Genomic DNA, 20,988 nt, shown 5'->3' with positions numbered 1-20,988 from the left:
TTTTTGGAAACCTGATGTGGCCCTCAGGCCAAAAAGTTTTCCCGCCCCTGTCCTAAGTTAATATATTAGTTCATTACCAGAAGCCCAATCAAACCATAGCTTGGGACACCGAGGGCCATATTCAGACTCCACTGATACCACGTCTGAATCTGGCCTTTAGTGTACAAAGCTAAGCTCTGATGATCATTAAATATAGCCTTAAAATTCATTAATATTAGTAAATGTGATGAACCAGAAGACACACTAATTAATTAGTAAAATATTAGTTGTCACTGACTGGCCCATATATATTTTTTTTTCCCTCAGCAGAGTAGCATAGTGCTGACCACCTGCCATTGTCCTTATACCACATACATCATACCTATCAGTCCCATGAAATTCACAGTGGACAAGCTTATTGCATCCTGCTGGCGTTCATGCAGGTTTACACCAACTGGATTCCTCTTCCACCCCACTTGCTGGATCTTGACATTTTGGTTTTGGTACAGCAGTCTGTCCCCAAATTTGCCCAACCTAGTGCATTGCTTTCAAATTGTGCTGGTGCAAATTTGCCTGGATACATCGATTGCTTGAAGACCAAGTGCTGTCTTGTCCCAATGACACTGCCAGTGGCCTGATGTTGATATAAAGGAATAATTCATGCTACTCAGTTTCCTTCAGATATGTATCAGTGATTTTAGTAATTAAAGAATGACCTACCAAGAAATGCTTCACTACATTCCATGCTTCCCAGATATTTTTATGGCTCTTCAAATAAATGTAACCTAAAGTATGAAAAACTAAAAAAGCTTTTGCCTTTTCGTTGCCTGAAGTTGCAGCGAATGGGAGATGAGAAGTCTGACCTATGGTATCTTTATTGTTTAGTGCCAGTTAAGTGAATCTGGACAGCTATAACCCCATGCAGGGATCTTCATATCCACTGGTGTGGGCTTCTTCATTTTTGTGACCTATTAAAATGCCTATCTTTGGGTCTTCATTCATTTGCCTATTTTAAATAGTTGATTTTTTTTTCATGCTTGAAGAATTCTTTCAAAATACTATTTTAAATGACTGTCATGTAGTGTCTGGTGGATGAAGGTGAGCCCAATCATTTTCAAGAACGGATATTTGGATTGTCGTTTTCGAACTGTTCTGTTTGAGACCTACCTAATAACAGAATCCTGTTTTGTTTTTGACAGCTATGTATATTGTTTTGTAACGCTTCCCAGTGGCAGAGTCTCGTTGACTGTTTGCACAGCATGGGCATCTATTCTGAGTTTGGTTACAAGACATGTCCACACTTCTCCTGGAAGTGGTTCTCAGGTCTTGGAAAACAAGCCAGGGATTAGACATTTGGTGCAAATGTTTTTAGCATTACAGGCATTTCCTCACAACCGAGCCGGTTAGTTGCCTTTTTGATGGTCAACATATAATGCCATATTTACAAAGGAATTAGTAGGAATAAAAAGAGAGATGGTATGTTAGCTGCCTTACTTTTACAGTACAAGTATGATGAATTCTTTTCAAATGGCATAAATGAGAATGACTGGAACCTAAATGTCTCTGCCTTGTGTGTGATGGGTTTTTTTTTTAAGCACTACTATCTTCTGATGATATTTCTATACAAAATAATAGACAGTTTTAAATGTTGGATACCAAAATGTGTTGAGCAAGTGGGCCCAAATAAATAGATGTATTAATGCAACAATGTCATGCATTTAACCACAATGAATAATTTCCTCAATATGTGGTTGTAAACTGCTAAGCTAAAGAGAAAACCCATGGAGAGAGTTATATTTACATGTTAAAAGAAAAGCAAAATCCAACTTTTAGAAATGCTTTATTTCCACTAATGAAGTGAACTGTGTTATTGAGGTGAACCAAGTTTGTTAGAAAATTAGTCGATTAGATTAACTAACTAACTTATATCATTACTTTATGTACTCCTACTCCTAGTAGGTAATTGAAACTGGTTTGCCAGGCATTTTCTTTACATTTCCAATCAGGAGTATTGAAAGTGCTAGTTACTTAAAGATATGACTTGCCTATTGCTTTTGATGGACTGATATGGCCATACGTTGGTTAAGACAGCATCTTTGAAATTATCCATTTCTATCTAGAAAGCAAAAATCCTGTCTTCCTGCAACTCTGCAAGTATACTGTGAGGGCAAAGGTGCCTAACATTTAAGTCATTTGTCACTGAAGTCTTACTGCTTCGGCCTTTTAAATCATTATTTGGCTAACCAAAATATTATTTATTTCCTCTTCCAGACATTCCTGGACAAGCTATACTGGTGAAGTTGAGTCAATAATAAAAACTTCATATAGAAGATACGAATATAGTTGACTTAAAAAAAAAAAAAAAAGAAAGACAGACGTGTACAAACTTGATAAAAGTGCATTGTTGGTTGTAATTCTATAGAATTACAAAGTCTCACTTGAAAAATTTGGTGAACAGCTATATTTATACATTTTTATTGTATGTCAGAGGGAAATAGAACTTTCCTTCCTGTGTAGCCAAAACTTTCCTTAAACATTATTTCTGTTGCACTCTCTGTATAGCCCATAATCAAGAATTCATTACTTACGAATGTGAAGCTTTTAGTGTCTGTTTTATATCAGTTACTTGACTGAAATAAAATGTTAGGTCCAGGGGCTAATTTAAGTTCTGTGACTCATTCCATCCCCTGTGAATGTGTTTTATTGTTATAGTAATGTATTCTAATGGATTTCATATCTGGGTGTTTTTAATGTAGTTTTATGAAGCAGAAAACAAGTATAAGATTTTGGAAAAGGAGTTCCAGCAGTACAAGGAACAGCAATGCAGCAAACCAGAAATCCGGTTACAATCAGAAATTAATCTTCTCACTTTAGAAAAGGTACCTTTGGACTTTACTAATCTTCCATAATGATGTTCTCATTATTAATGAAGATGAAAGAATAATCTGTTTCCAAGATGGGTTAATCTCCATTTGTTTTGGCTCTTCCACCAATTTCTTCAGCCACTAAATATTTAGAAACCATTTGTAGGTAAAACTGATCTTATAGAATAGTCTTATGTAACTTTTTTGACAGTTTTTGACTATTAGAAGTCAATATTTGACAACAATTACCACATTTATATCCAGTTTTAAGTACAGGGGGAAACCGTAGAAACTTACATACCACTTGGAAAATGCTTATGTTTTAATGACTACCACTGTAGTTAGAATTGGGGGATTCTGAAGAGCAAAACCTGGGGAGAAAAAGAATTGAGGGTTTTGAATTTCCTAGCTTTTGTTAAGGTAAGTTTAAGATGGACATTCCACTATTACTTTTTTAAAGAGTGCTTCAGAAAGAAGTCACTTGTTTGTTTACAGACAGAAACCACATTTGCTTTAGCAATGATAACTACCCCCATTCAACTCCTTCAATGAGTTAGATAGAATGGCACCAAAACTAGGAGTAAGAGGGTAGTTTTAGTCTGTGTTTATTTGGTTCTTTGCATTCTTGCTTGACTACCAGTGAGAGTGTGCATTTCCCATCCGGACATTGTTTACAGAGATTTTAACTGAAGCCATCAACTTATTTTAAATGGGTCACTGAACAGCAGTCATGTAGTGACTACTTTATTTTACTACTGACTTGAGCTAGTTTCTAAGAAGCAGTGACCATATCATTGTTAATCCACTGAACCATCCAGCCCCAGATATTCTGTTATCAACTCAGGCCACTGATCCCTATTTTTCCTGCCATGGTGGTATGAGTTGGGTCAAACTATGAATTTTTCTCTGTGGTTCACATTTTTAAAAAGTGAGAACAGAGGTTTATGCACACACATAATTCAGTACATGTTTTTTTTTGCCTTCAGACCATAAGTCCACTCATTTTGATATTTTTGGCCTTTAATGTTTATATTTGTTTTTCATGCCAGTTTCCTTTGAGATCCCCGAAGACTGAATAGTAAATAGTTGTTGTTAAAAACTATAAATCTCATCAAAGTTGTGTTTTAATGTTTAGGACTACTTGGGTGGACCATTTCCAGAATACAACATAACAGGCACTCAAAATTAACGAAATCAAATTAAGATCCATAGGATGATTGTTGTTGTTGTTGTTTTTTTTTTTCTTTTTTAAATACGTCATACAATTAACCTATGAAACTCGCTGCCATAAGATTTGGGGGGTTAATAGCTCAGTAAATATCCAAAGAATTAGCTTTTCATATACGAATTAAAAATATGATGTACTACTGACTGAAGTCTGGAAGAATTTCATAGGGTAATGGCAACACACTTAAGTGTATTATGGAAGACATTTACAACGTCATCAGAAGTATCTGAGAGAGACAGTGTAGTTGAGATAGTATCTTTTATTGCCCTGACTTTTGTTGGTGGAAGAGACAAACTTTCGAGCTTCACAGAGCTCTTCTTCAGGTCTGAAAAAGGTAATGAAGTACAAGGCGGGCAGAGTAAGAATAAGGCTGTCTGCATTACAGTTTTTGTCGGCATAATTTGTCACTCAGGGATGTGAATAAATCCACTCTTGAGTGACATAAGTTACACTGACATAAGCACTGGTGTGGACAGCGCTATGTTGGTGGGAGAAACTCTCCCACCGATATAGTTTCTGCCACTTGCAGGGACTGGAAAAGTTAAGCCAACAGACGAGCTCTCTTCTGTCATTTAGGATGGCTACATTAGAGGTTACAGCGGCACACTATAAACTGTCTCTAATGTAGCCATGCCCTTAGGGTTCAACATGGGGCAAGAAACCACTTAAAATGAAGCAGGCAATTAATACCTCTGCAGTCATAGCACAAAAGAGGGTTAGCAGGTTACAGATTTTTGTAATGAATCATAAAACCAGTGTCTCTGAGACCATGATTTTCGGTGTCTAGAAGACTTCTGATTTAAGTTTCCTTTGAGAGCAAGGACTGAGAGATCAGAAATGCAGTGATGGCTTTGTGAAAAGGTGCATTTGTCTTTTATCATTTTTCTGTTCACTTGAGAGGGTAGTGACATGGGTAAAATCAGCCTAGCTGTCGTTGGGGCATTTGATGCGCTGAATGAGGTATACTATGTGTGTTGGACTCATGTATCTTGAAAGGCATGTTGATCAGCAGCAGCAGTGAGGTATGTCTGCAGGTTTTACATCTGTTATGGAAGCGTCTGGTGCCCCTTTAGTTGATGTATCCTGATCTGTGGGGAGCTTACTTCTGATGACAATGTTGGTGAGGTTGGGGGCATTGTTAGAAGGCCAGAAATAGGGGTTGGGAAACATTTCTTTCAGGATGTGGTTCCCTACAAATATGATTGTAATTGATACTTGGTATGTATTCCAGTATGAGATTGTAGGTGACCACTAGAAGTGTGCAGTGGTGGGGTGGTTTTGTGTTCTCCCTCCGTATTGTGGGTGATTCTCTCAGGGTCTTTGGATACCCATTCTTTGATGTGGTTCTCTGATGGAATGTCCTTGTTTGGTAAAAGTGGTTTTAATTACATTAAGGATATATCTCAGACTTTCTCCTTGGAGCATGTTCTGTGGTGCCCTGGCTATACATAATGGATTTTCTGGTGTGTTCCGGTAGTTACTAGATCCATGGGTTTCTTCTGCATAGTCGTCTCTAGAGTCTCCATTGTTGAAGCTGATTTCGGTATCCAGGAAGTTAATGGTCATGTGGAAGTATTCTAGAGAGTGTTTGAAGGATAGGTGGTAGTGGTGAAGTTGTAGAAATCTGAGGGAGTTTAGTCTATCCAAAGGATGAAAATATCATTGCTGTATCTCAGGTATATCCTTGGTTTCATGGTGCATTTGTCCAGAAATTCTTCCTCAACGTAGCCTATGAATGTTGGCATATTGGGGAGCTATCCTAACATCCATGGCTGTTTCCATGGTTTGGACAAAGTGTTTGTTGTTAAATGTATGGTAGTTAATGGATGTGTTTGGGGTGAATATCTGAGGTTTGTCCATTATCTACTAAATATATGAGGCAGGCAGCAATGTTGTCATTGTGAGGGATGTTGGTGTATAGGAGGTGAGACCATGGTGGCAAAGACGGTGGTGTTTAATGTTGCAGAGTTTCTGGAGGAAGCAGGCTCTTTGTGTGGGGCGTGGTTTGAGGATGGTTTCTATGAGTCCTAATATTTTCTTCAGTAAGAGCGCCATGACCAGATATGATAGGTCTGTCTGGGTTCCCTTGTTTTTGTATTTTGAGAAGCATGTAGACGGTCCTTGGGGTTGGGGATAATGATGTAGAGATTGTCTTGGAGTTTTTTCGGGGAGGATTTGTTTATATCCTTAAATACCTGTGGGAATTGTAGTAGACTCAAAGTAGTCTGAGTTTTTTTTATAGTTGGTGTATTCTGAGAGATGTTGGTTGGTCTCATTGATATGTTGTCGTCATGGTTATCTGCTGATGTGATCACAATTTGGTGGTTGACCTTCAGGAACTATATAGCAATCCTCTTGATGGTTGAGAGGATGTGATGTTTAAGGAGTTCAGTTTTGTTTTTTGTTTTCCCTGAAGCAATCAGTGTAACAAGCAAGTGTGTGGTTTTGCCCACTGGGGGATGTCCAGTCAGATGATTTTTTTTTTCTTTTCTTGTAACTGTCGATGGGGATGTGTTAGTGTGGGTGGTGTCATCTTTGAGGAAGAATTCTTTGAGACTGAGGGCTTGTCTTCACTACGGGGGTAAATCAACCTAAGTTACGCTACTCCAGCTATGTGAATAATGTAACTGGAGTCGACGTAGCTTAGGTCGACTTACCCCAGTGTCTTCACTGCACTGCGTTGATGGGAGACGCTCTCTGGTCGACTTCCCTTACCCGTCTCAGAGAGCTGGAGTTGACCAGTGAGCGCTCTGCCATCAGTTTAGTGAGTCTTCACTAGACCCACTAAATCGATCTTGCAGCAGCAATCTCCCCGTAGTGAAGACCAGCCTTGAGTGAGTGAAAGGGTTCTTCTAGTTCCTCCACATGCTTGTGATAGAGCAGAAGCTCAATCCTTTGGAGAGACTACATAATTCAACTCTGTTTAGTGACAGTCTTGATAGACTGATGATGTTGGGGTGTCAGGTAGTGTCTTGTGCTGAATCCTGCTGCTGTGGTTTCTCTTGGAGGTTATGTTCTGTGGATTGTGGAGTTGTAGTCGGTTCTGCTTTTTGGTTTTGTGTTGGATGGCTGTCATAAAGTTTTTTTTATAGTTGCTTTGGATTTCCTGCATGTTAGGTTTTTGGAGTTCCACCCCTACCCCACCCACCTTCGGTTCTGTGGGAACATCTGATGATTTCTTCTTTGAGGTGGAAATATGTGAGATGTAGATGTCTCTTTATTTTTTTCTGAAGTCCTTATGCAGAGCTTTTCAACATATTTAAAATTGTATGTAGTGGCCAGAGGTTTATGGGTGGTGAGTCTTCTGGGGTTGATAATTTGTTTCTTGTATTTACTCAGGAAGTAGCTGTGGCTGTTAAGTTTGGCTTCTTTCTTTTTCGTGTTGTGGAGTTGCCATTCTATTTCTGAAGTATCTAACATTTTGCTAGTTTGAGGTAGGATAGCCATGCTAAATGTTCTGATATAGCATATCGTGTCTCTCTTACCAAAATGTAATTTATTTTAAAATTTCTGTAGCTGAATTGTAGCATGAAGTTTAATACTTCTGTATATCATGCTAAACTTCTCTGTGATAAATGTAGATGATTCATAATTCTAAAGCAGTGGCATTTTCACATTTACCTTTCATTTTCTTTGTCGGAGTTGTATTCCATGCCTAGAACAGGAATAGTCGGGAAAAAGATTGAACTATTTTATATTTGAATCGTGTCTTGTCACACATCCTAGAGAGCAGTCCTGCCTGACCACGCACTAGGGCTGCTCTGAGGGGACTCCAAACCTCTATTGCTGTGGATCCCTGGAATGTTTCAAGCTCCCAGAGCCTGAACACAGTCCAGCACTGCACCAATCTTGAGGTCGTTATGCACATTCTCAAGGTGCAGACCTTCTGTCTGACACCTCCCTCTACATGTTGGAATCTGCTGTCCAGCCACCAAGCCCCTCTGAATTCAGCACTGGCCCCAAACTCCCTAGTACTTAAACACATCTCTCTCCCAGGACTCCACTCCAACAGATGTGAAGATTCTAGTTTACAGTTTAACTCTGACGGGGCACGCAGTAGTTGCGAAGCTGTCAACACACACACACATTGCCTCCTCTTATGTTTTTATGCTCTTTTTACTTAGTAGATAAAGCACAGGAGAGTACAGGTCATACAAAACAATAAAACATCTTAAACACTGTGTCCCTCACTAGCTAACCATTCTCTTGGAAGTCTTTGGGGGATCCATCTGTGTTCTGTCAGGTAAGCAGACTGGCATGCACGCTTCCCTTGCATGCACGGTCCCAGCAGCCGCCTTCCTCATCTTAATCTGGTACAAAAAGGCTTTCTCCCTAGTTCCCCCATGTGAGTCCCTTTTATGGGTTGCTGCTGGTGTTTACCTACTTCCTTTAGTTCTCCTGGCAATTTTCCATTTCTCTCAAATACTGCCCACATCCCCCTTTTCAAACAAGAGGAGGGCATCTTTCTCAGCTAGAGCTAACCTATTGTTCCAAGATGTTTTACATTGAATAGATGATTGCACATCACTCGCCATTGGTTCTGGCTTGGCAGAGATATGACACAACTCTGCTAACCCATGGTGGAGCCACATATGTAGGCTTTCCATGACACAATAATTTTATGATACAATTTTACAAAATCATTCACAATTCAGAAATGATAAAATTAGCCATTTTGTTTGTATCACAACTTGTCAGATCAGATATGAGAGAATTTATACTGAAACTGGACAGATTTTCTGTTATCGTTTAATTAATAAAACTCCAACTCTGTATTGGCCACAATAATTAACTTGGTTCTTAGTTTGAGACATTGAGGCAGCGCATTCCTGAAAATTAGCCAAATTGGCTTTAATGCAGGTATAACAGATTGCTTAGTGCATATAAAAATAAATATTTTTTTTATTCCCACTGGTGCCTAGTTGCTTTCATATACTTTAAATATAGCCTGAACAAGTATTTGCCTATAATTGTAACTATCTCTTACCATGTTTTACCATTCTAATGTAATCTTCAAATATTTGTTTAGTTGGTTTTATATCTTGATCAATGATAAGTTAAACAACAAAATATTTTTGCAATGTTCTATAGCAAATTTGCCTGTGTATAGAGGATAACAATGAAACCTAGGCCAACTTTCCTGATTTCCCCCCCCCCCCCCCCCAAACCGAAGGTCCAAATTCTGCCCTCTGAGACATATATTTGCTTTAGTAAGCTGCCTACATCTCTAAAGGCAAGATTTGGCCCTAAAAGTTTAGAGTGCCCCTTAAACTGGAATGCTAACAATTAGAGCTTATTATAGAAAAATGCATGTGTTTTTCACCGCTTTGAGACTTTAAAAAAAGTTTACATTAGCTGTCTTGGGGCTGAGACGGATCTAGTTCTTTTTGTATAGACTGCTAGACAATAAAAATAAGGCTATATTTTAAACAAGAAAATGTTCATGTGTCATAATATTTACATTAAATTACATAACAGCTTTAGATGATGTCGTATGTTATACTGCATAAGCACTTTTCTTAAACGGACTCTTTGTATGTATAATCTTTCCATGATTGTTACCACTAGTATAGTGTTTCAGCTGATATGATTTTAATCACCATAAGGTTGAACTTGAAAGAAAGTTGGAATCAGCTACCAAATCAAAGCTGCACTACAAGCAACAGTGGGCAAGGGCTCTGAAAGAACTTGCAAGACTAAAACAGGTATGTAAATAGGGTAGAGCACATGCACAATAAGGATGTAGTAGTCTTTTTCTTTGTGTTTCTATGATAAAAACTATTTTTTAATATTATGTGCTAGTCATGCCTGCTATTGTTGCGTATTGATTTCCATTGTAACTACCAGTGTATGTTTAAAACGGTCAAAACTTTCCTAAACAGTCAGCTTTGGGCTGGAATTTTTTGCAAATGGGCTTTGTCTGACAGTCATTTTTAGCAAAAACTCTTCATCTATTTTTGAGTATAGGAAAAATGGAAAAATATCTATTGCCCAAAGTTTTAAAAAAAAATTCTGGCTACACTTATTTTTACGGCTGAACAACTGGCTGAAGTTTGGAACTTAAACTTGGACATAATTGTCATTGTAGACCAAGGTCTTTGCTTGGCTTGGAACTGGGGTGATTTAAAAAAAGAGAGGTTACTTCTGAGGATGCTCAGTAAGAATCTGCTGGAAAAAGTCAAAAAGATAAAAAGTTACAGTGGTTTATCTTGGCCATGGTGCACATCCTGTTGTTTTTATATTTTATGCCAAAACTGCAATATTTAACATTTTAACCATATTCAGCATTGAACCAGAAAAACAAGAATGAAAAATGCTATGCATGAATAATGCAGTTGAGTTAATGTCACTATTAGACTCTGAACTGGCATTTCTTCTCTTTTACACCCTTACTTGAATTGTGCAACCTTAACATTGCATTCAGGACTGTTTTAAGAAAATCTAGAATGTCTCATTCAATAGTAGGGAGAAATAGAGCATTAATTCTGAACCTGCGCCATCACCACTAGCTGCAAAATCAAAAGAATTACTTGGAAAAGTTCTTTGCTGCCTGACCTCTTATGGAATTTGCCCCAAATTCCTTTACAATGTCAAATGGAAGGGTAGAGGTATAAATCATGTGCCCAGAAATACTGCGCAGTTGAGAAGTAGACTTTGTAATAGTGGATGGAGATTTCCTGCTAAAAAGGAAGTGGCTACCTACAATGTGCCTAACCTAGAGTTTTGTTTTAGTTAAATATCTCATTTTCCAAGTGTCTCAGGTTATGATGGCATAGCACTGTCAGTAAAGTTTGTAAGCCATATTCTGTAGTACTGGAACATATTCAATAAAACCCTCTTGAATTTTAATCTATTCCTGGTGGGGATGAGGTGCCCATGTATCTGAGGATCCATTATAGATTCATGTTTGACAGTATTAACTGAATTAAACCTTGTTGCATTAGTCTCTGGTTTTTGTGTGTTTATTTTTCTGTATTTTCCAACAGAAGTGTGACTGAGGGGTAAAAATTGCTTGTGTGTTTTAAATACTTAAAAAAAAAATTTTAAGGCTTACAAAGTCTACATCCTAACTGTGGTGTGTTGAATGAAGGGTAGAGGTAAGTACCCATCTTTGCTGCTGTTGGTTTGGAGGCATGCTTGTTTTTGTTAGTGTGTTTGGTTTTTTGCAAAACTGACTTAACAGGCATCGGTAGATCAGTTTATACTGTGACATCTATATGGTCATAAAGAATACTTAGGCCCAGATTTTTAAAGGTATCTAGAAGCCTAAATTTCATTTGCAAAAGGGATTTAGGTACCTTGGAGCCAAAAATCCCACTGTCAATAGAATTTTGGCTCCTAAATGCCTAAATCACTTTTGAAAAATAAAATGTATGCTCCTAAATCAGTTGGGTATTTCAGTGTGGTATACTGCAACACCTACATACCTTTAAAAATCTGGGCCTTAGCTTTTAAAGAGTGATAGAATTTGTAGAATATTGCAGAATACAGCTAACTTAGAGAGATCCAGAAATCACAGGTTACACAATTTTTTCCTGTCTCTGAATTTTCCCATCAGTGATGCCAGTAGAGGTTTTTTTTGGTTGGTTTGTTTTTGTGGATTTTTCTGTGTTTGTCAGTGAGGCATTTAAAATCTCTCTCAAGCAAACATGTAGCAGCAGTTCCTTCATCCTCAGTAATGCATATACATGCCAGTATATTATTTTTCCTTTACTTACTGCCTTCTATAATTATCGTATGGTTTGTGCTTGCAGTAATTTAAGATTCCATAAGCACTTCCGTTAGGTACAGTCAAACACACTAGAAAAAGCAAGAATTTTACCAATTCCTAGATCAAAACAAAGCCTAATACATTTAAAGATTGAGGATTCAAACAAGGGTCTTCATTTTTCATACTCCATCTTCACCCCTGTTTCCCATCCTTTTTTTGCTTTATGGAAGGGCTACTTTTCAAGGAGAGGCACTTCTAATTCACTCCAGCATTAAGGACACCCTTCACAGAATAAATGAGCACCTCAGCTCCCTGAATCCAAGTCTAATTCAGCAGGACCCAATAACTCTTTGGATTATGTTCCCCTGCTTTTCCATTGCAAGATTTTGATGTGTATGATCCAGGTTGCAGTATAAAAACTGCCTTCCCTGTTTTTCCATAAGATATGCAGTGGCATGAAAGGGGCTCTAATCTCCTAGGAATATAGACACCCAGGAGGAAAAGCAAGAAGGTGGGGCTAACTCACTCTTTTTCCTGCAGTACTAGAGATCTTTCTGGTGCAGTCCATAAGGGAGTGATGTAGCAGAGACATTACTGAAGAATAGGCCAACCAGTTGCTCTCAGAAAATTACATCTGTGGATTGGAAAGGAAAGTCTACTGGATTGGGAAGGAGGAGGAGCTAGCTATTTGGATATCTGCTCAAAAGGAGACCCTTTCTGGATATGGGAAGGGATAAGCAGGATGCTGCTACTTCTCTACCTTTCCTTTCCTTCTCCCATGAAGAGAAAACACAATCTAATGAATAACTGAAGCTTCAGGAAGGTCCTTCAGTGAGAGTCCAATGGTCCTGTTGGGAGGAGAGGAGAAATTTGGGTGCTAATCACGGAGGGATATGGAGCCTAAGGCAGGGTCATTTGTCAAAATCTTTGGATAAGCCAATCAATTTGAGTGCCCAGATCTGAACTCAATGAATCTGAGATCCCAAATTCTCAGTGCTCTTTATTTTATAATTTACAGATAAATCAAAGAAATTAGCGCAATGTATATTTGATAATAGCTAGAAAATAAAAGGTTCAGTTTTATGTGCTGTCCTCAGATTGTTCCTTTTGTCTAATTATTGTAGGTGTCAGAAATTAGCCCATAATATTTCTGAAGTACACCTCTTCCTCGATATAACTCTGTCCTCAGGAGCCAAAAAACCTTACCGCCTTATATGCGAAACTGCGTTATATCGAACTTGCTTTGATCCGCTGGAGCACGTAGCACTGCCCCACCTGGAATGCTGCTTTACCACATTATAGCCGAATTCGTGTTATATTGGGTCGCATTATATCGGAGTAGAGGTGTACTTATGCATGACAGGGTGATCATTTGCCTCTAATCTTTTCACACCAGATGCAGGATTTCCCAAAGGAAGCACTAAAATGTCCTGCCTGGGTTTTTTTGTTTGTTTGTTTTCCCTTAAAAGCTATTTAGATTCCTGTTAGATGCATTTCACCTTTAGTTCTCTGGTTCAAGTCATGCCAGATGGGTAGTGACAAAAACCATCAGTAGATGATAAGTTTGGTAACTTTAAACTAGTGGTTCCAGTCCAGGACCAGCTGAAACCCTTGTTAGACATCTGAACCATTTAAACTCCCCTAAAACTTTATCCTTGAAAGTAGTCCTCTTAAAATTAGATGGAGGCTTTTTTTGTGAGAAATAATATATTAATGCTTATATTACTATTGTTAATCCTGTACTTTATCCTATTGATAAATAGGATTTAGTCAATCTGGCACTTCAAATGTATTTAAAAATTAAAAAAGCAAAACTGATCAGGAACCCGTGGACTGTGTCTGAATATAAAATTGGAAATTTAGTTGCCTTCAGGAATTCCACATCAGCTTTTAGTTCAGATAATTTGTGGAATTGCAATAGTTCATCCAATTTCTTGTTTAAATTGGATTAGTACCATATTAATTTTGTGTTGCCTTGGGTGAATAGCCACAGGGTTGTAATCTGTGCCAGTAATTTGTCACACCAAAGCCCTCTGGAGGACTATACAAAACATTTGTGTAGTGAGAATTAGACATTGAAAGCCATATCTTAGATTGTTAATAAATGTTAATGACAGAACCCAGCTGGTAAGTCTTGGAAATGAGATCTAATGCTTTGTGCCCATTGCCAAAGAACTGTTTAAACAGAGTTTTCCATTACTCAAAGGTGACCTAGTACAGTCAATTTATGAAATAAAGAAGCATAATCAGCTGGCTGAGTATTTTTAGCAAAATGTTCTTTTCTTCTGATTTTTCAACTTTAAAAGTCCATATTTCCTTAATTATAGCATTTTCTTTTTCTTTGACAACTAGTTATGTTAGAACACTGCTGTGATGGCTTTATATTCTGTAATAAATGAAGTTTGTGCATTGTAACTTTGAAAATTTTGTTTTGACATTAAAAGGAAGAAGTTCTTAATTTCTCTCTATCTAGAATTTTTGGATAATAAAACATAATACCAGTTATAACTAGAGAAAGGCCTGAAGCACACTGACGTTTGTGACATAGGCTCATCTTTAAATATGAAAACTACAAAATTACACATTTTAACGCATTTGATCATGGTGTATAAAGTTTATAAAATAGACTGTGGATTTTCACAATATCGTAAGGCCCCTCAGATCTTTCTCCCTCGTGCCCATTCCCATTTTTTCTTGAAGGTATTTATCGTAACTTTTTAATTTGTACTGTTTAACAAAATGTCTTACTGAAAAATAAGATCAAAAATTCAAAAATGTGCACATTTGGTGCATGTACGTGCATTTTTTTTCTTTACAACTCAAAGTTTTCAAATCTTGGCCTTTTAAAATTTACCAACTTAGACCCAGATCCTGCAAAGATTTAGGCACGTGTAATTTTACTCATGGAAGTAGAGCCATTAAAGTTAGTGGAACTACTCATGTGCTGAGTTACACACATTTTAAGGCTTTGCAGGCTCGAGATGTAAAATTTAACAAATGTTTGAGTGATGCAGGAAATCACTTTTTAAGAATAATGCAGCATATTACCATTGCAGCTGTAACTAGCAACAGTGTTATGTCAGTTTTGAAGGCTGATAATCTCCCTTTTCTGGTCTGGAAAATTAACAAAAACAATGTTTACGCTAAAATTAGAATTATGTACATTTTGGGATAAGAGATTTTATTGTAGGATTTAAGTCTCTTACTATATTTGTACTCTATGGATTTGTTCAAAGCAGAACTGATGGATTTGTTTAAAACAACACAGACCTTATTGGCTGATATCAGCTCTATCTTGTCCAGCCTCCTGCTTATCCACTCAGAGTAATTAATTTGATTAATTTATAAGTAATTTAGCCAAGGATGGGATGTAAATCTTTGTTTAAAAAAAAGAAAAAACAGATGGAGGTCCAAGTCTTGGTTAAAAACTGTGTCTTGAAACCATCCAGGCCCTCCTACTGACTTGTCAGCTCTGGGTTATTTTCAGAAAACTTTACTTGAGTTCCTTAGCTTCAATCGTAATTTTTTTCCCACACACTTGCATGGTATGTGTGAGTGGGAGAGTGAATAGTGGCTGCTATTTAGCCATTGTTTAGTCTAGTGTATGTATGTTTACATCTCCCCTTTGGATTTATAGGCAGCTATGGCAAAATAGATTGTCCTCTTTTGACTGAAGAGCCTCTTAACTAGAGCACCTGGCAGCATGATGGGATTCTTTTACAATCTGATTATTTTTCTTTCTTACTGATTGATTAATTAATTAATGTTTAAATTACTGTAGTACCAAAGGCCCAAAATCATTATTTAGAGCCCCATTGTGAAAGGTACTGTGCAAACATTAAGAAGATATCATTCCTGCCCCAAAGGGCGTGCAATCTCAAGACACACAAAGAAATGAAGGATTGAGGAAAAGAATATATCAGGCATAAATAATCAGAGGATTGGCGTACCTCTTGTTAACTATACATGTTTGGGGTTGTTTGTTTGTTTGTTTGTTTTTTGGTGGTGATATGGGGTCATTGGTGGAGTAAGGAGGAACAGCAAGAGTGCAGAGTTAACCTGAGGATAAGAACATGCAAAAGGAATAAATGATTATAGAGGGAGGAAAAGTGAAGGGAAGGACAGGACAGCATGGAAGGCAGGGAGAGTGAGACTGTCAATATGAAGAGAGTGATAGAATGGTGCCGGATCAGATAACCAATGAACATCTGACAAAGTGGGTATTCACCCACGAAAGCTTATGCTCCAATACTTCTGTTAATCTATAAGTTGCCACAGGACTTTGTCTCATCTTAAAAAAAAGAATCACTTCAGCAAATACAAAGTGTAGTTTGCTGACATCATGGGCATCTGGGTCTTCTGAGGTTACCTTGTCCCACTGCTGCACTGGGGACTGTTGATATTTGGAGGCCTGGTATACCTGACTAGGGGTACCTTCAGTTCAGAGGCACTATCAGCCTTCATCTCCTACCACACTGCTGCTCTTCTGGCTTTTCTGCAGTTCCTGCAGCAGCTGTAGTTCTCTGCTCTGCGAGCAGATATTCATTTGAGGATATATATTTCAGGAACGTTTCACACTTTTTCCAACCATTTAGTGAAACCAGTTAGACTGCTCCAGGGCTCAGTAACCATCTTCAGATTTTAAACTTCAGAATTTGGTGATGTAATATAAAAATTACCCGTCCAGGCAAAGTATCTGTCTAAGGCATACATCTGCCACATGAGGAGAGCAACAGCTCAGTAAGCAATGAGTGCAGTTTCAGACCTGAAAATACTCTTCAGTTTGTCCTCAGGTTAGGAGTATTACAAATGGAATGCTCAGATCAGATACATTTTTAAAATGTATTAACCATGTTTTTTCTTTTAAGATAAATTGGTAGAGAACATAGGTGCTGGAACTACGGGTGCTGGAGGTGCTTCCGTACCCTCTGGCTTGAGATTTCCATTATATACAGAGTTTACAGTTTGGTTCAATTGCTTTCAGCACCCCCCCTGTACAAATTGTTCAGCAACCCTGCCAGACGATATTTAATTATCGGATTAATGTTTGCTTTAGTGTTACCTCAAAGTATCAGTGGCAGTATAAATTTTTGCAGTGGCAGTCCAAGTGTCATGATTTCAGCAACGGAAAATTGAGACTTTTTTCCCTATTTCATATTAATATGTAGAAGATTTATACTGAAAGTATTTAACATTATAGAAATTGCAAAAAATTAATTTTGTTCTTATTTTGTCAATTAAGTGTGAGTAATATGTAATATAGATACTGTAAATGAAGGTGAGAATGCTACATCATTTTGTATGTCTTTTCCTGGTTTCAAAAGATGTTTTTCACTAATTTCCATTAAAATTGTAATAGTCCTACACAATAAACTACTTTTAGCACCAGTGATTACGGAGCTTGTTGCATAATTTGGTATTGAAAGTGTGATTGGGTTTTTGGTTATCTGAAAGAGCCTTTGATAAAGGGAAGCAATTTTCATTACCAAATAAGGATAAAGAATCTTTCCTTCACCCTCCCTTCCCAAAATCTGAGTTTTACAAAGGATCCATTCTTTTTGTGACCTCTGATCTGGTCTAGTACTAAATCTTAGCTTTGAATTGTATCATACATAGTATGATTTTCACATACTGTATGCTAACTCTCCTATCCATATCAAACAAATAATGTACATTCTTTGACATCATTTTCCTTTATTGAAGAATTATATGGGGAGCTAGTTTCCATTTGTTCAGACTGTTTCATAAACAAATGTGATTTATGTATGTTCAGCATACAGATTGACAGACTATAAAGGATTACAAATAGCTATGTTGGGTAAATAATATTATGTAGTTTAGAATGTAGGTTTGCATTTTAAACTACATAATTACATTATACACCATAAATTGTCATTTTAGTCTATGGGATCACTTCCCATGTACTTTATGGATTTTTCAGGGGAACATTGGTCTTAGATAGTTGTGATAAAGTAGTATTGAAAAAGGAGAAAAGGACAATGCTAAAAATATAAGTACATCTTCCAGTGACACATCTAGTCAGGTAATTCACATTATTGTTTGACCCTCCTAAGGTATAAAAGTGCTTATTTTTTATTGTTTTTATAATAATCTAATATAAACCCACAAAAGTAATTAAATAAAAAATGACTTTGCAGTAAATATACCAGACTTGGTCTTCTACTTTGTGGAAGGATTGTATTGTAATAAGTTTAGTTAAGATTTGCTTATCTGATCAGAAATGTGTTACACAGAAATTATTATACTATACCCAATTACTAATCTTGACACTGCTGGGAAATACTGTCCCCAGCTGTCATTGGAGAAAAGATTCTTGGAGATCAATTCCCAGTTTGTGTGGACAAGAGGCACTTCAACACACTCAAATTAAACTATCTCCAGAGCCACACTGCAGCAGCTCCCTCTCTGTTCTCTGCCCATTTAGAAAAAATTGCTTTGTACAATCAGCTCTGCTTCCACTTCCAGGGAAGTTTTGCTTCAGCCTGTTTGCAAGGCTGGAAGGCCTGATGCAACCCATCCTGCCAGGATGAAATGACCAATGCAGGACAAAGATAGTGTCATGTAGGCCTTGTTTCTCCACAAGGTCTCCCTCACAGTTACCTCCACAGACCCCATCTGTGACTGCTGTTCTGCTTGTCCCTCATTTGTGACCCTTATAAATGGTCAGTAATTATTACCTGTATCAAGAAACTTCTAGACATGGGGACTGTTAGCCCATTCCAGCATAAAAGAGGACTTCCAGACTGTCTTTTGACTAAGAGAGAATCTAGAGGTTTCTAGCCTTTCCCTAGTTTGTATCCACCCAGCCAAAGATGATTCTGGTCCATCAACCTAAAAAATGTGTACATTCACTTTCTAGCACACTTGAGTTTTCTTTGCTGTCGAAATGATACTACCAGCATGTTGTCTTGCCTTTTGTTGTGTCTTTGTTCCCAAGACACTGAAACTCCTGGTGATTGTACTTGTCAGCCTTAAATGGGAAGGTATCAGTTTATTGCATTACTTAGATAATCCTTATATGATATTTCTTCTTTTCAGAGTGCTTCCTAGGTCCCCAACATGGTTCTTTCGGTTCTCCAAAGCCACTGCTTTATGCCAAACCTCAGCAAGAGCTCAGGCTTGCCTTTTGAGGAGCTTGGACCACCTAAGTGCCAGATCCTATTCTCACCTCAAGGAGGTGATTCTTCTCGGTGACACATTCCACACACTGAAGGATACAATCAAAATATTTCTGTTCATTCCATTCACAACCCTCTGATGCTTCCTTCACCTTCCATCCTCATGATATTCTGCGGTAATACAGATAATATTGTGTACAGACAGGCTTCACTCCTAACCTCTTCAGACGTTTTTGCTCTTTTGAGGAGACTACCAAGAAGAGAACTTAAATCTGTATAACATCTTTCCAGCTTGTTTGTTTGCTGAGATGGTGAATATTTCCCGATAATTAAGTGAAATCTCCCCCAGAATCTCTCTGTCTGAATCTTGAGAGAAACAAGTTTGAGGACCTGGGATACCCATCTGAGTTTTTTACATGACAGGAGCAGCAGTATAGAAGGAGGTTAGTTGAAGTATAGCTCGACCTAAGGACTATAGGATATTTCTTCTAGAAATTCACTTCTTCGTCAGAATCCATAGCAATCCTTTGGAACATATCAACTAAGCAGTTTGTATTGTGATACAGGTTTAAAGAGGAGAGAGAGGCCCTTGGAGCTCTTCTCTTCAGAATTCTGATCTGGGCTGAAAGAACATCATAATGTCATCCTCCTATATACAAGAAACTTTCAACATCTGGGCTAGTTCTCAAGCCAAAGGAGTAGGGTTCTCTGCAGGGTGCTGGCCTTCTAGGAAACCCCACAGGTAGACACAGCTGTACCCTACAGTCACAAATGGTCCAGTTGTTCCCAGACACTGGGTAAAGGTGGCTTGGCAGGTCAAATCTTCTCACTGCTGTGTTCAAGTGAGGTTCTTCTATACCTCTTTTTATCATTGTTTAGGTAGCATCAACAAGAAAATCAGGTGGGACTAGATGAAGTAAATAATGGTGGTTGGGCATTCCACCTTTTAGTGGCAGCTGTTTCAAGGAGTTCTCTAACAAACCTCTTCAGACTTCCTGTTGTTGAGGGTCTTCTGAAAGGCTACATGGTCAGCTATTTGAACGCATGTTCCTAGACTCTCTTTTTCTATCTAGAGACGGAGAGGCTGAAACTTCCGGATTTACTCTATTCAGATGGTGGATAATCTCCTGAATATTCAGATGGTGGATAATCTCCTGAAGTCCAATCAAAACTGTACAACCAAGGTTTAACACTGTCACTGTATGCAGCCTTATTTCCTCCTTTTAGTATTAATCTTAACACTGCCTTAATTGGAGGCTGACTTTATTTTCTCTTTCTCTTCTTTTCACAAAGGCTAAGCTACTTGCAGGTTCTAGTGGGAGCACCAGGAGCTTTGAGGATATATGGAAAAGCACTGGATCCTCCTCTCCATATTTCTAAACTTCTGTGCAGTCAAGATGATCAGGCCAACCTTTTGACTTCTTACATAAATGTAAACGTAATCTGGTCTTGCTGACATTTTACCAATCTCCATTTGAGCCCAGGATGATATGGTCATTGTTCGTTCTTACCATTGAAGTAACTTCTTTTCTTAGGCATTTACCTCTTCCTGGAGATTAAATGAGTTTGGAGCTTTAACCATTAAGGAGAACCTTTCCTACAGTTCTTCTGGACAAAAGTAGAATTATGAACAACTCTGGAAGTTTTGTCCCAAGTGAACTGAGCCTTTCACTTTAATTAGGATGTTACTCTTCCGCCTTTTTGCCTATTCTTTCCTGCTGAAAGTTGCCTTTATGTGGATGCTGAGACCTATAAGTACTGTATCCTTCTACAGATTGTGTGCTCTGTTTCATATTGTGATATTAAAGAGGTCATAGTCTTTGCCCCATTGAATTTAATAACAAATGCCCCATTTCAGTAGGATTATTCACTATGTCCAAAGCCCATATAGCAAAATAGACTTACTGTCCTTTGCTCCAGTCTGCAAGTCAGTAGGGAAACTACTTCTGCTTTAGTAAGCAGACATTCATCTAGCCTGTAAGTCAGCGGCTGGCTCATGGTAAGAGAGACATAGCGCTTTCATGAAGAAATTTGCAGGGCTGCAACCTGGTAGTTGCTTCATTCATT

At 38.0% G+C, this 20,988-nt stretch overlaps 1 protein-coding gene across 4 annotated transcripts in view; it reads left to right on the top strand.

Moving 5' to 3' along the window:
• The window catches only part of CEP120 (centrosomal protein 120), a 69,291-nt gene that overhangs the window by 43,689 nt on the left and 4,614 nt on the right, over nt 1–20,988 (top strand). For 2 of the 4 annotated variants that reach the window (XM_050945637.1, XM_050945636.1), the window contains 2 exons: nt 2,736–2,858; nt 9,678–9,776. In XM_050945637.1, coding sequence (XP_050801594.1) covers nt 2,736–2,858; nt 9,678–9,776 — 222 coding nt within the window. Of the gene's footprint in view, nt 1–2,250; nt 2,350–2,735; nt 2,859–9,677; nt 9,777–20,988 lie in introns of those variants that run through there. The other 2 variants (XM_050945638.1, XM_050945640.1) reach the window with 2 other exon arrangements.

Source organism: Gopherus flavomarginatus, chromosome 3 (genome assembly GCF_025201925.1).
Source record: "Gopherus flavomarginatus isolate rGopFla2 chromosome 3, rGopFla2.mat.asm, whole genome shotgun sequence".
Taxonomy (NCBI): domain Eukaryota; kingdom Metazoa; phylum Chordata; order Testudines; family Testudinidae; genus Gopherus; species Gopherus flavomarginatus.
Note: the sequence above shows the minus strand (reverse complement) of the source record. Positions and strands in the feature narration are given on the sequence as shown.